General features: G+C 40.3%; 1 protein-coding gene across 1 annotated transcript in view; it reads left to right on the top strand.

Moving 5' to 3' along the window:
* Positions 1-8,763, top strand: part of LOC121382815 — a 104,039-nt gene extending 95,276 nt beyond the window's left edge. Inside the window, exon 5 of the mRNA XM_041512439.1 lies at positions 8,484-8,763. Coding sequence (XP_041368373.1) covers positions 8,484-8,763 — 280 coding nt within the window. The remainder of the gene's footprint in view (positions 1-8,483) is intronic.
* The last annotated feature ends 7,040 nt before the right edge of the window (positions 8,764-15,803 follow it).

Consider the following 15,803-nt stretch of genomic DNA (forward strand, 5'->3'; position numbering starts at 1 on the left):
TGGTGTTAAACTGGTATCTGATTACAGATACCCCATTGTAATGGGTCAGCAACTGGGGAGAACTGGTCTTATTTCTTGACTTCAAATATTTGTATACCCCCAGAACTGGACAGATGTTCTCATTTGTGAATCTTTCCAGGTACAGTAAATAGCCGTTACCCCTTTGGTCATTCTTAGATTTTCTTAGGAGAAGCTTTACCCGATATGGCAGTTGTTCCCCCAGTCTAAAAATTAAACTAACATCATGTACCCCAACAGCCCTGTTTGAAATGTCACCTCGTGTAGCAGATGTTATTTCCCCCACACGTAGGAATGCGAAAAAGGCCAACTTAAAAGCTGTTGCAAAGAGCTCAGTCTCGAACTGAGACGAACAAACATGTGATAATGCTGCCACTATCTTCTCTAAGACTTCCAAAGTGAAGGGGCTTCGTACATCCAGTCTAGTATTCCCCCTACTAAATCCCTCCAGGAGCTTTGAAATTACAAAGTGCTTTGTCGGGTCCCCATACCCATTTAATCTATGCCAGTTACTTAATCCGCTAATGACGGTTCGAACGGTGGATGGTGATAATTGTTCCAGAGACAGATAAGCAATAAAGTGGATTAAGTGTTCTAAAGGCACTGGCCATAATGGAGACAAATTAAGTTGCAGTCTAAACTTTTCTAGCTGGCCTCAGATTACAGTTATCTTCCCATTTGGTTGTCCAAAATCCGGAAGTTTCACCGCGCAAGTAGTCTGCTGTTTGACTGTGATTATTTCATGGCAGACAGCTATGAAGTGGCAACTGTTTGACTGAAGTGACAGGGGATAGCATGTAGTTTGTAAACATGTGTAACTTGTTGACATTGAAGACTTGTTTGTGGTAATTCCGGCCCATGCAAAAGTAGTGCTTTTTGTGTAAAATGGGTGTAATCCGGCCTGGTTTAGAGGGTGTGTCTGTTTAAACCAATATGCTGGGAGAAAGAGCTGGACAACAGGGGTTGTCCTTTTCAGGGTATGTGTCCCCCATGCAGGCAAAGGTACATACAAAACTTCACGGGCCTGCTGATATTAATAAAAATGTTATAGCCACTAAGGCTATATAGAAACATATAGCGAAATTAATTGTGGTCTGAGGCCAGCTGCTTCTCTGCAGTTTTGTAGGTGTTCCATGTCTGACTTGCCACAGAATTTTTTAAAAGCCTCTTTGCCTCTGCTGTCAAAGCTGCCAAACCTGTGGAGGTATCTTGGCGGGAATCCAGTCTGCTTCTGGTGTCAGCTTCCGGAACTTGTCCCACTGACAACGAGAAATAGCATCTGCTATTACATTCTTTTTTCCAGCAATGTGTACGGCTTTTAACAAAATGTTCTTTCGCAAAGTTATTAGGACCAATTTCCTTAATAATGTCATTACCATGGCACATTTAGACGTTTTCTTATTGATCACAACTACTACTGCCTCATTGTCAATGTGAAATAGCAACTTTTTGTTCTGCAGCCATTTGCCCCAAATTGTTACTGCAACAACCACTGGGAAAAGTTCCAAAAATGTTGTGTTTCGAAGCAGCCCCAATTTCCCCCATTCCATAGGCCAAGACCCATATGCCCAATGACCCTGGAAGTAAACTCCAAATCTCTTTTCTCTCCCTCCCGCACTATCAGTGAAAAATTCCAGCGAGCACTACTTGTCCAGAATAAATCAGGCATGACAGTGACCCCATTGTAGTATTTCAAGAAGTCTAACCATAGGTCCAAATCAGCCTTGATACCTCGAGTAACCCGGATATTGTGGTGTGGTTTAGTAACCCCTCTTGTTGCATCACTCATGCGCCTAATGAAAGCCCGACCTGGTCTTACCACTTGGCATGCAAAGTTCAATGACCCAATTAATGACTGTAATGTTTTTAATGTAATTTTCTTTTTCTGTAAAATAGCAGTTATGAGTTGCGTCAAATCCCATAGTTTTCTCTCTGGTAGTCATAAAACCATATTTTCTGTGTCTATTTCGATGCCCAGAAAAATCAAGAGTGTACTGGGGCCTTCAGTTTTCTCTACCGCGATTGGAACCCCTAACCTGGAACATGCATTCTGAAAACTTTCCATTACCATGTGACATTCATTTGATCCCCTCCTGCCCGCAAAAAGAAAATCATCTAGGTAATGTAAAACCACTGGTGACTTGTGCACACACTGCTTTTCAACTTCCCACTGAATAAAGGTAGAAAATTTCTCAAATAATGCGCAGCCTCATTGATGTTTGCATAATGCACAGAACAAAAATTAGGGTCGATGTAGTCGTTAACTGATGCTGCATTGGGATATGACAGGTGGTGGATAACTTTAAAATCTCCATCATTTTTTAGAACTAACCCCAGAGGTGAAATTCTCAAAGTTTTTATTGGACGCTCTGGAAATGGTCCTGCCACCCTACCTAATGAAATCTCTTTTTCAATTTTGTCCCTAAGTATGTCAGGGGCCTGAGTTACACTTTTTAAATTATTCGCCTCGGTTGCCTCCCTTGGCCCCTGATATTTTAATATAAAACCCTCTGTAAAGCCTTCTATCAATTCCTGTGCTGCTATCTTATCTGGATAATCTTGTAACTGCTGAGCCAAATTATTTGTGTGAATTGGGGATTTTCCTAGGGTGTAAAGGTCCTTACAGCTTACACTGCATAGCTGGGTGGCGTCCACCACATTTTCCGCATAAGTGCATGAACTTGCACCTGGCAAAGGAACATTTTCCTTTGTTGAACCCCCAGCATGTTCTGACCCCACTCCTGACGGGGCTAGTCCCTTGGGTTGCCCGAAAGGGCTGGTTGTACTGCCCACTGGTGCTTGCCTGGCCCCCTCCCATTTGCCTAACACCCCCGACACCCGACATGCATAGAAGCCACAGCTTGTTGTCAATAACCCCCCATGAATTTTCTGGGTGTCTAGCCTTTTTTATCCGAAATTGTTCGTCATACCACGACCAAGACGAACTTCTATTTGCCAACATCATTACATCCCTCATGTATTTCAACAACTGTTGAGCCTCCTGGGAGCTCCGTTCCAACAGCACACTCATGAAAATCATGAATGCCGACATCCACACAATTATGGACGTAAATGACCCGTTTTTTGCCTGGTTCTTTATGACCAGCTTCCCCCCCTCAAAAACAAGCTCGCCTACACCCCCTTGACTGGCTTCCATTTCCTGAGTGGACTTATTCAACAAGCACAAATCTACATATTGCCCCTCCCAAATTTTTCCCTTAATTTTTGGGGAATGTGTATCCCGATCCCGTCAAATACACTTACATGGGGCACAACCTCAATCGCCGGAACCTCAACCTGAGGCAAAAAAACAGACTCACCCGTTGTCCCATGTCGGCCGGCACCCATTTCGAACTGGATTGAAGTTTCCTCGCCCTAGGCTCTTCGTTCCACCTCGATCCGTTCTTCCTCTCTCCTGCCTTGCCCGTCATCTCGTTGTTCCCCTCTAATCCTTGGTGCGCCGTCATCTTTTTCTGTCCTCCTTCTTTGTCCCTCGTCAATTTCAATCCATGCTTCACGTGGCTCCGACGTCGATCGCTATCGCGCCGGCTGGGCGATCTTCCTCTTCGCTCTCCCGGTAGTTGCTTGAGCAGCCACTTTTCTTTTCCTATTTCCTGGCATGATGTTAGATGGTCGTTTTTTCCCTCTGGATGGCATTCGATTAATTTGTGATAAATTTTAAAAACTAGCTGTCATGATGGCTGATCGATGGGAGAGACTGATATTTCTATGTGTTGCGCTTATATAGCTGGTATCAATCTATGCATTTAAAGTTATCTCCCTTAGTTTGAAAAGGGGGTGTTGTAATGTTGATCACTGGAGTTATGCATAGTGCAGTCAATGGATGTGTGTCATGTTACCACAGCCCTTGCACAAGCATCCCTGCCTGCCTGGTATAGGTTCTAATAGACCAAATCAATTCCTATTGCCGATAATGTTATCATTTATGAATAAAACTGATATAAGCAGCATATCAACACACCCAGGAAGTACAGCAATAGAAAGTGTGGCACCTTACATCTATTCTACCTGAAAGAAAATGGGGGCTCATTTAAGAGATTTAATTAATGTTTTTAATAGCAACCGTCATTTTTGCTGAAAATTACAGTTCCATTTTTGAGGGTACCCCGCATTAGTTTCAACCTCTGGTATATACTGCATAACAACTGTATAACAAATAAAAGTGTATTTATTTATTATCAATGGGAAATAGTATTTGCACAAATAATCAATGTCACATATTACTACCAATCACACCCACAGTTGCTTTTATTCCATAAATATTTGACGGTGCACCTCAAACTTTGACACGGAACTCTCTTCTTTGGTACTGTGCAACCTGTAACCAGACTGTAAATGTCTTGGTCCATGTATGACCAATCTACCTTAATAAAATGTCTTAAAGCTTCTGCTGCTCTAGAAGCGAACATTTTGTGGTAGTCATAGAACGCTGGGCTGTTGGGAAACTGGTTGTGGAGTCTGATAATGATGTTTTCATATAGGTCTAGGTCACGCTGTCTTTGTAGATAGGTTTCAGTCATGCAGCTTTTATATTTGGATAAAGCAGTGAGAAATGCTGTGATTGATAACAGCTGAGCTAGTCTTCTGTCTAATTTTTGTCTGTCTACAAGTTTTGTACAATAAGATCCAAAGATGTCTAGTCAATCTCAATCTTCACACTACCGGAGCCCCAGCAAGACTGGCAGCCATTGTGTGGACAGTTTCATCATCTTCACTGTAACACGGATACACATTGTATGCCACTGACACATTGTACGCCTTCTGTCCATGGCTGGAAATGCTGTCAGGATACACATTGTATGTCTTCTGTCCATGGCTGGAAATGCTGTCAGGATACACATTGTACGCCTTCTGTCCATGGCTGGAAATGCTGTCAGGATACACAGTGTACACCTGTCCATGGCTGAAAATGTCAGGATACACATCGTACGTCTTCTGTCCATGGCTGGAAATGCTGTCAGGATACACATTGTACACCTTCAGTCCATGGCTGGAAATGTCAGGATACACATCGTACGTCTTCTGTCCATGGCTGGAAATGCTGTCAGGATACACATTGTACACCCTCTACACATTGTACGCCTTCTGTCCATGGCTGGAAATCCTTTCAGAATACACATTGTATGCCTTCTGTCCCTGGCTGGAAATGGTGTGAGGATACACATTATACGCCTTCTGTCCATGACAGGAAATCCTTTCAGGATACACAATGTGCACCATCTGTCCTTGGCTGGAAATGTTGTCAGGATATACATCGTACATCTTCTGTCCATAGCTGGAAATGCTATCAGGATACACATTGTATGCCTTATGTCAATGGCGGGAAATGCTTTCAGGATACACATCGTACATCTTCTGTCTGGCGGGAAATGCTATCAGGATACACACTGTATGCCTTATGTCCATGGTGGGAAATACTGTCGGGATACACATTGTACGCCTTATGTCCATGGTGGGAAATCCTGTCAGGATATGTTGTACACTTTCTGTCCATGGCTGGAAATGCTATCAGGATACACATTGTATGCCCTCTGTCCATGGCGGGAAATGCTATCAGGATACACATCGTATGCCCTCTGTCCATGGCGGGAAATGCTATCAGGATACACATCGTATGCCCTCTGTCCATGGTGGGAAATGCTATCAAGATACACATCGTATGCCCTCTGTCCATGGTGGGAAATGCTATCAGGATACACATCGTATGCCTTCTGTCCATGGCGGGAAATGCTATCAGGATACACATCGTATGCCCTCTGTCCATGGCGGGAAATGCTATCAGGATACACATCGTATGCCCTCTGTCCATGGTGAGAAATGCTATCAGGATACACATTGTATGCCCTCTGTCCATGGTGGGAAATGTTATTAGGATACACATTGTATGCACTCTGGCCACCAACTTACTTTCATTTGCTTGCCACATAGCAGAATAACTATAATTAGTTCAGTGAGTTACTTCCCTTTACACTCTCCTTCTGAAAGTAGTTCAAGCCCCATACATGACATTTACATGTAGTTGAACTAATACAGCATGGCAAAATCATTAACAATGAAAGATTAATAGATGTTATTTGTTACTTAACGTTTTTTGAAAAGGTGTAAAAGTTGTACATGTATGTTTGACTGTTTATACTGTGTTTTAGCAGAACAATAGACATTTAAGTCATGTCAATATATTTATATACTGGTACTTATCTTTGTTGACACTAAATAGCTGATACATTTTTGTCTAACAATTTACAAAGTGAAAAAGCAAAAAATACCTACAGTATCAACTTTTATGTTAAATGTTTCACATTTAGATGAGCTTCTCACAACCTTAGGTCAGTGAAACCTGGTTTATAGTTGCGCCTATGGATGTTCATAACAGTGCGCTGAAAGTATTTACAATAGGTAAGACATTGAATTCCGTGGAATTCTGTTCATTCTGGAGTGTCGGTAAACATTGATTCAACACTTATTAGCACTGGTGTGTCGGTAAACATTGATTCATCACTTATTAGCACTGGTGTGTCGGTAAACATTGATTCATCACTTATTAGCACTGGTGTGTCGGTAAACATTGATTCACCACTTATTAGCACTGGTGTGTCGGTAAACATTGATTCAACACTTATTAGCACTGGTGTGTCTGTAAACATGGATTCAACACTTATTAGCACTGGTGTGTCAGTAAACATTGATTCATCACTCATTAGCACTGGTGTGTCGGTAAACATGGATTCAACACTTATTAGCACTGCTGTATTGGTAAACATTGATTCAACACTTATTAGTACTGCTGTGTTGGTAAACATTGATTCAACACTTATTAGCACTGGTGTGTTGATAAACATTGATTCAAGACTTATTAGCACTGGTGTGTTGGTAAACATTGATTCACCACTTATTAACATTGGTGTGTCGGTAAACATTGATTCACCACTTATTAGCACTGATGTGTCGGTAAACATTGATTCACCACTTATTAGCACTGGTGTGTCAGTAAACATTGATTCAACAATTATTAGCACTGGTGTGTCGGTAAACATTGATTCAACAATTATTAGCACTGGTGTGTTCGTAAACATTGATTCACCACTTATTAGCACTGGTGTGTCTGTAAACATTGATTCACCACTTATTACTTATTAGCACTGGTGTGTTCGTAAGCATGGATTCAACACTTATTAGCACTGGTGTGTTGGTAAACATTGATTCAACACTTATTAGTACTGGTGTGTCCGTAAACATGGATTCAACACTTATTAGCACTGGTGTGTTGGTAAACATTGATTCACCACTTATTAACACTGGTGTTTTTGTAAACATTGATTCACCACTTATTAGCACTGGTGTGTCCGTAAACATTGATTCAACACTTATTAGCACTGGTCTGTTGGTAAACATTGATTCACCACTTATTAGCACTGGTGTGTCCGTAAACATTGATTCATCACTTATTAGCACTGGTGTGTTAGTAAACATTGATTCACCACTTATTAGCACTGGTGTGTTAGTAAACATTGATTCAACACTTATTAGCACTGGTGTGTTAGTAAACATGGATTCAACACTTATTAGCACTGGTGTGTCGGGAAACATTGATTCAACACTTATTAGCACTGGTGTGTTCGTAAACATTGATTCAACACTTATTAGCACTGGTGTGTCCGTAAACATTGATTCAACACTTATTAGCACTGGTGTGTCGGTAAACATTGATTCACCACTTATTAGCACTGGTGTGTTGGTAAACATGGATTCAACACTTATTAGCACTGGTGTGTCGGGAAACATTGATTCAACACTTATTAGCACTGGTGTGTCTGTAAACATGGATTCAACACTTATTAGCACTGGTGTGTCTGTAAACATTGATTCAACACTTATTAGCAATGGTGTGTCCGTAAACATGGATTCAACACTTATTAGCACTGGTGTGTCGGGAAACATTGATTCAACACTTATTAGCACTGGTGTGTCGGTAAACATTGATTCAACACTTATTAGCACTGGTGTGTCGGTAAACATTGATTCAACACTTATTAGTACTGGTGTGTCGGGAAACATTGATTCAACACTTATTAGTACTGGTGTGTCGGTAAACATTGATTCAACACTTATTAGCACTGGTGTGTCTGTAAACATTGATTCAAGACTTATTAGCACTGGTGTGTCTGTAAACATTGATTCAAGACTTATTAGCACTGGTGTGTCCGTAAACATGGATTCAACACTTATTAGCACTGGTGTGTCGGGAAACATTGATTCAACACTTATTAGCAGAGCACTTGAAAGTCTCTTAAGTTAAGTAATTTCAAAACAGATCTCGACCAATAATTGCTTGCTTTCAGATCTGCTAATGGCTTATGGGTGTTGTTGGTGATGGAAACGTGTCGAAATTGTGATGGCCCTGAACACCAGAATCCCTGTGTTGATTGTCTTGTTTTTGTTTTCAGAGGGCGTCTGCATGTTGGAACTTGTACTGACATCACAGCAGATAGCCAACAGAGACGGCCCAGTGATGAACGCTTCCAGTGCCAGCAGTGTGGTAAAACGTTCACCTATAACTCAGCTTTAGTACGCCACAACCGCAACGTCCATCTTGGCTCACTTCGCTTTCTGTGCACTATTTGTGGCCGGACACTTAGTCGTAAAGACTACTTCATGCTGTCTTTAGCAAGCACCTCATCTACCTGGACTGTCTGTCCCGGACTGAGGTTAATCATTAGTGGTTAACAAACCCCATCTGTGTCCTGTCCAAGTGAGTGATACACAATTAGTGGTTAAATGACACACATCTGTGTCCTATCCAAGTGAGTGATACACAATCTGTCTGTGTCCTGTCCAGTGAGTGATACTGTGTCTGCCCTGGACTGAAGTCTGTGTCCTGTCCAAGTGAGTGATACACAAACCCCACCCCGTCTGTGTCCTGTCCAAGTGAGTGATACACAAACCCCATCTGTGTCCTATTCAAGTGAGTGATACACAAACCCCATGAACCCCTGTCTGTGTCCTATCCAAGTGAGTGATACACAAACCCACATCTGTGTCTGTCCAAGTGAGTGATACACAAACCCCCTCTTTGTCAGTGTCCAAGTGAGTGATACACAAACCACTCTGTCCTGTCCAAGTGAGTGATACACAAACCCTGTCTGTGTCCTGTCCAAGTGAGTGATACAAACAGTGAACACCCATCTGTGTCCTGTCCAAGTGACTGATAGACAAACACAGGAACACCATCTGTGTCCTGTCCAAGTGAGTGATACACAAACCCCATGAACCCCATCTGTGTCCTATCCAAGTGAGTGATACACAAACTCCGTCTGTGTCCTGTCCAAGTGAGTGATACACAAACCCCGTCTGTGTCCTGTCCAAGTGAGTGATACACAAACCCCATGAACCCCGTCTGTGTCCTGTCCAAGTGAGTGATACACAAACCCCATCATTGTCCTGTCCAAGTGAGTGATACACAAACCCCATGAACCCCGTCTGTGTCCTATCCAAGTGAGTGATACACAAACCCCATCTGTGTCCTGTCCAAGTGAGTGATACACAAACCCCCTCTGTGTCATGTCCAAGTGAGTGATACACAAACCCCATCTGTGTCCTGTCCAAGTGAGTGATACACAAACCCCATGAACCCCGTCTGTGTCCTGTCCAAGTGAGTGATACACAAACCCCATCTGTGTCCTGTCCAAGTGAGTGATACACAAACCCCGTCTGTGTCCTGTCCAAGTGAGTGATACACAAACCCCATGAACCCCGTCTGTGTCCTGTCCAAGTGAGTGATACACAAACCCCATGAACCCCGTCTGTGTCCTGTCCAAGTGAGTGATACACAAACCCCATGAACCCTGTCTGTGTCCTGTCCAAGTGAGTGATACACAAACCCCATGAACCCCGTCTGTGTCCTGTCCAAGTGAGTGATACACAAACCCCATGAACCCTGTCTGTGTCCTGTCCAAGTGAGTGATACACAAACCCCATGAACCCTGTCTGTGTCCTGTCCAAGTGAGTGATACACAAACCCCATGAACCCTGTCTGTGTCCTGTCCAAGTGAGTGATACACAATCTGTGTCCTGGTTAGTGAGACACCCGTCTGTGTCCTGTCCAAGTGAGTGATACACAAACCCCAAACCCCATCTGTGTCCTGTCCAAGTGAGTGATACACACATCTGTGTCTGTGTCCTGTCCAAGTGAGTGATACACAAACCCCATGAACACACATCTGTGTCCTGTCCAGTGAGTGATACACAGTTAATCATCTGTGTCCTGTCCAAGTGAGGAACACACCCCGTCTGTGTCCTGTCCAAGTGAGTGATACACAAACCCCATGAACCCCCTCTGTGTCCTGTCCAAGTGAGTGATACACAAACCCCATCTGTGTCCTGTCCAAGAGATGAAACATGTATCTGTTACACAAGTTTCTAGATGAAACATGTATCTGTTGCACAAGTTTCTAGATGAAACATGTATCTGTTGCACAAGTTTCTAGATGAAACATGTATCTGTTACACAAGTTTCTAGATGAAACATGTATCTGTTACACAAGTTTCTAGATGAAACATGTATCTGATACACAAGTTTCTAGATGAAACATGTATCTGTTACACAAGTTTCTAGATGAAACATGTATCTGTTACACAAGTTTCTAGATGAAACATGTATCTGTTACAGACTTTGTCTTTTAAGGTGCACAGGTGCGATCGCGCTCGTACAGTGCACATTATTTCAGTCTAGCGAGTGAAAAATATTGATTGCTACTACTTACCTTATGTAGCTGATAGAAAGATCCGTTTAATTATACTAGAAAAAAAATGTTTAGGAAATGGTAGCGTCCATGCAAGATTTTAATATATGACTGGTACTTACCTTTGCTATACAAATCGGAAAATACAGGTTTAATCTTCAAAGACGTACCAAACCAATCCGATCAAAACTTTGTTGCTTATTTAATTTATTTTTAAAGGGAGTCAACTCAAACAAGAACCTTATGTGTTGGAAAGATGCATACCTGGACCACCAACACTTTAACAAATGAAAAACGCGTAAGTTTAGAGTTAATAAAAAAAACCATGATTATTCCTGCTAACTGGGGGCAGCCATTTTGTTTAGTTTTTGTGACGTCTGGTGGTATAGCTTGGGGCGAAGTGACGTCAGCTCCGTTCAATTCCTCTCTCTATGCACAGTGTAAACAAACACTAATTTACGACAAGGCGCTTCGCTTTCATCAACCTGACTTATAAAACAACATAAATGACTTGATAATATAATAAACTATTTAACTAAATATATTTCAATTTGTATTAATAGAACGAAATGGAGTTATAGTATTTTTAACTTTTAAAAAAATCCAAAGAAAAAATGCATAATATTAGGCCTATTGGTAGGGTACTTTCGTGCAAAAATGACCACTCGCGATACCCAAGTGATATTTTTCTTTCCTTTGTGACTATGTAATTGGTCAGTTTTGTGATTTTAGATGGGAAAGTCTACTTAATCAAGGGTTTTACAGAATTACTTACAGTAATAAAGCAGGACGGCTGATAATGTTCATTATGATTTGAGGGGTGTCCGCACGGTTATCACACAATACCTTGTGATCTTAATAAATGAGATACGTCTTTTAAGTGTGTCTAGACACAGAGTCTGGGGACCATCTAAATATACACCTGCCAATTAGGAACCGCAGGTCCAGGCCACAGAAAAAACAGACCAATTAACCAAGAAAACCCTGATTATTATTTCAGTAGGTGGGTTAATTTATGTACAAAACATAATACAGTTATTTCAACACTTTGATAATGGTGGTTTATTTTGTATTGAAAAATAATATATACTTGTTGCTGGCTTACTGGGATGGATATTATTACAGAACATTGCGATGCTCCGCAAAAATCAGGTATGTTTTGTTTCTTCAGTTCAAAGACTAATTACTGACTTGACACGTTAGGTATTACATAACCACCAGCTCGCCAGAGGGCGTATTCACTGGGATGGTACAAAATGGCTGCGCCAGTTGTATATAATAGTCATATTTAACCGTTTTATTAATTAACTATACAATTATACTTCTTAATATTAAGCAATGATGTGCATTATATATCGTTGAATATGCATGTCAGGCCAAAAGCCTTAATTGTCCCTTCCTTTAATTAGAAATGATCCACTTTTATAAAGTAAAAGGATAACTCATTTATACAGTTTATATAGTTATGACAAAAAGAGAAATGGGATTGAATTAAATAGTGGCTTCTATAGCTTACACAAATGAACTCGTTACGGAAATCGGTGAAGTCGGTAAAATTGTCTCAATTAATTCATAACTGTTAACCTACAAAGCTTACATGAGGTCTCGAAAATGGCAGTTGTGTAATTTTATACTTTCTTTTGGAAAAAAGAAAACAAATGAAATTTAGACGGAATAATAAAAAGAAGGAAAAGAAATGATAATAGGTATGTAGGAATAAGCCTAGGTCTTTTTTTAGGTCTATTATTTTTCTTTTTTGTCTTTAAAAAAAAAAAAATCAAATAAAACTTCATTTAACTATTTTTGTATTTCAGCCAGAGGTTAATGAATGTGCATATGTTATTTATATATGTACACACTGTAGTAACAGTAATCAATGATCATTGCCGACTATTTAATTTTTGTTTCGTTTGTTAGAAAGTCACAGACCATGTGACTGGAACATGATTTGATGCACAGAACTCTGTGGCATATTGATCAATCAGAACTATCGGGGTCAGATTATGTTTACTCTTGGAATTTTGCACGCACACGCTGGTCTACTTGACAACTTATTACGAATTGATGATGGTGTCTAAAATTATGTGGGTTTTTTTTTATTATCTTTATTATGGCATCCCACATTTGGAATAAAATCCTTTGTAATGACAGATTTTGTCAGACTCAGAGTTTGTATTTTTTGTTTTTATCAACAACACTGGGGCCATTCTAGATCAATGACATAACGCTGTCAGAGCTGTTTGTAACTTGTAGCGGTAGGTCAAATGAAGTTCCAAATGTTGAGGAAGGGAGACTGGTTGCGTTATTGTTGAATTAAAAATGCCATGTGAATGAATGTCAATGTTCCAATCAACACTCAATTGAAGTAATTGTAGGCCTACGTTTCACGGGTTGTTTAAACTTTTTTATTTTTATAATATGAGTCTGTAGTGCACACCTGAGATGCTTTAGTCATAGTTTATGAACCACCTCGGAACCAGTGGGTTTTTCCCATCTCAACTATCCTAATCGTGTTCATTGTACTAGATAAGTTGATTCCTATATATGTTTAGCTGCATGTTCATCAAACCATCTAACACTGTGAAGGTATATACCCGGTATATATAATTGTGTGCATCAAATTATCTGAATAGTACATATTGTAATTAAAAAATCAAATTGTCTGCATCAGTGTATACATGTCATAATTATATTTCTATAGTACTACTCCTGAAACTTTTTAATAAATTATAACTACAGTGAAACCCCTCAACACCGGACCCCCTCTAAACCGCAATCCCCTCAAAACCGGACGTTTTCCGCGTCCCGTGATTTACACATCTTTTAACACTATATTTTACCCCTCTAAACCGGAAACCCCTCTAAACTGAACACTGGACAAACAATTCGGTCCCAATGTGTCAACTTAGTGTAAATCCTACCCCTGAAAACCGGACGATCAAACCGATACCAATCAATATGGTGCCCACCTGTCTGTGAACACCGATGGCTAGTGCAATATGCGCATGCTCGAGATTGCTGTTATCAGTGTAATCACCGCTGCATACAGTACAGGTACCGCTCAGCAGGCAAGATTAGCAACTTGACAATAAACAATTAAAAGGACTGATCACAAGCTTTGGTATGGAGTTAACTACTGTAAACACATTGATTGTGTTGTAATTATAGTTAACATTAGCGGAGTTCAGGTTTGGGTTAGATGTCTTTATTAAGTTACGAGTGTGTTTTAAATGTGATCCTTCACAAACATGTCTCATGATTTGCTTCAAAGATTGACACAAATAACAGGGAATTTAATTTGCTGCCTTCCAATTGTGTGAATGTGTTGGGTTTTTTTTAAACGTTTGTTTAGCGAAATAAAGAGTAAGCAAAAGTATATGTTGGCTTTGCGTAGTCGAATAGATGTTAGTAGTGTTTCATTTTCATGTCGATTTTCAACATGACGGAACGTCCAGCTAAACGTCACCGTGTTGAACTCTCGCTCGATGATAAACTCAAAATAATTAAAAGTTTCGAAAGTGTACTTAAACCAACGTTAAGATCTTTGAGTGAAAAGTTTAGTATTGGCAAATCAACAGTTGGAGATATCATAAAAAAAATTGAGGTTTATAAGGCAGAGTTTGAAAAGAATATTAGCGGGAATAAACAGCGGTTTAATAACGCATGTAAATTTGATAAGCTCAATGAACTGGTATGGCAGTGGTTCTGTCAAGCTTGCGCTAAAAACATCCCGATTTCTGGTCCCATCATCCAAGAGAAGGCCAGTGAATTTGCCAAGGAACTTGCAATTGCAGATTTCAAGGGCTCGAATGGCTGGCTGGACAGGTGGAAGTGCAGGTATTCTGTAAGTGTTTTGAGGTGTGCGATTTTTAACTTGCCAAGGACTGCTGTTATACAAGTTTCTAGATGAAACATGTATCTGTTACACAAGTTTCTAGATAAAATGTGTATCAGTTACACAAATTTCTAGATGACATGTGTATCTGTTACAAAAGTTTCTAGATGAAACATATATCTGTTACAAAAGTTTCTAGATGAAACGTGTATCTGTTACAAAAGTTTCTAGATGAAATGTGGATCTGTTACACAAGTTTCAAGATGAAACGTGTATCTGTTACAAAAGTTTCTAGATGAAACTGGTTCAACAAAGGCCATGGTTTGTGTTATCCTGCCTGTGGGAAGCGCAAATAAAAGATCCCTTGCTGCTAATCGGAAGAGTAGCCCATGTAGTGGCGACAGCGGGTTTCCTGTCAAAATCTGTGTGGTCCTTAACCATATGTCTGACGCCATATAACCATAAATAAAATGTGTTGAATGCGTCGTTAAATAAAACATTTCTTTCTTTCTTTCTTTCTGTTACACAAGTTTCTAGATGAAACGTGGATCTGTTACACAAGTTTTTAGATGAAACGTGGATGTTTTTCATAAGCACTTAAACAAGTGTGGTTATTGTTTTCCAGCATCTAGGGATTGACCATTGCCAGTGTGTGTTCCTACAATGTTGTCAACATCTGTATACAGTTCCAGTTTACAGGCAAACCTTCCCAAGTGGTCACCTGCAATCATTGGTTATCTATGTAAAACAAGAATAAAATTTTCTGGCACGAGTCCTTTTGTAGATGGTTTTTCTGACACGAGTCATGAAAATCAATCATTGGAGCAAGCTTCAGCAAGCTCCAAGGATTGATTTTGTTGAGACGAGTGCCAGAAATATTTCTAGTTCAATCATACTTGCAATTTTTGAATAATTGTAAAATTCACTTCATTTTATTTTTTATACTGTGATGTCAGGACCCTGCTGACATCTGATATATATTACGTCACTAGAAGGAATGCATATAGTGTTACATATTACGTGACATCACATACTACCTTTGATTGTGGAATGACGTTATGAACAGGCAGCAATGACCCTCTACCTCCTAAACAACAAGGCCAATTAACCAATGAAGGGGTGCATTACCGTCTAGGGGATTTGTGTCTATGTGTGATGTTCTCAGAAACCCTCATCCTAGGTCAGTTTCT

The sequence above is a fragment of the Gigantopelta aegis genome, chromosome 10, assembly GCF_016097555.1.
Source record: "Gigantopelta aegis isolate Gae_Host chromosome 10, Gae_host_genome, whole genome shotgun sequence".
Classification (NCBI taxonomy): domain Eukaryota; kingdom Metazoa; phylum Mollusca; class Gastropoda; order Neomphalida; family Peltospiridae; genus Gigantopelta; species Gigantopelta aegis.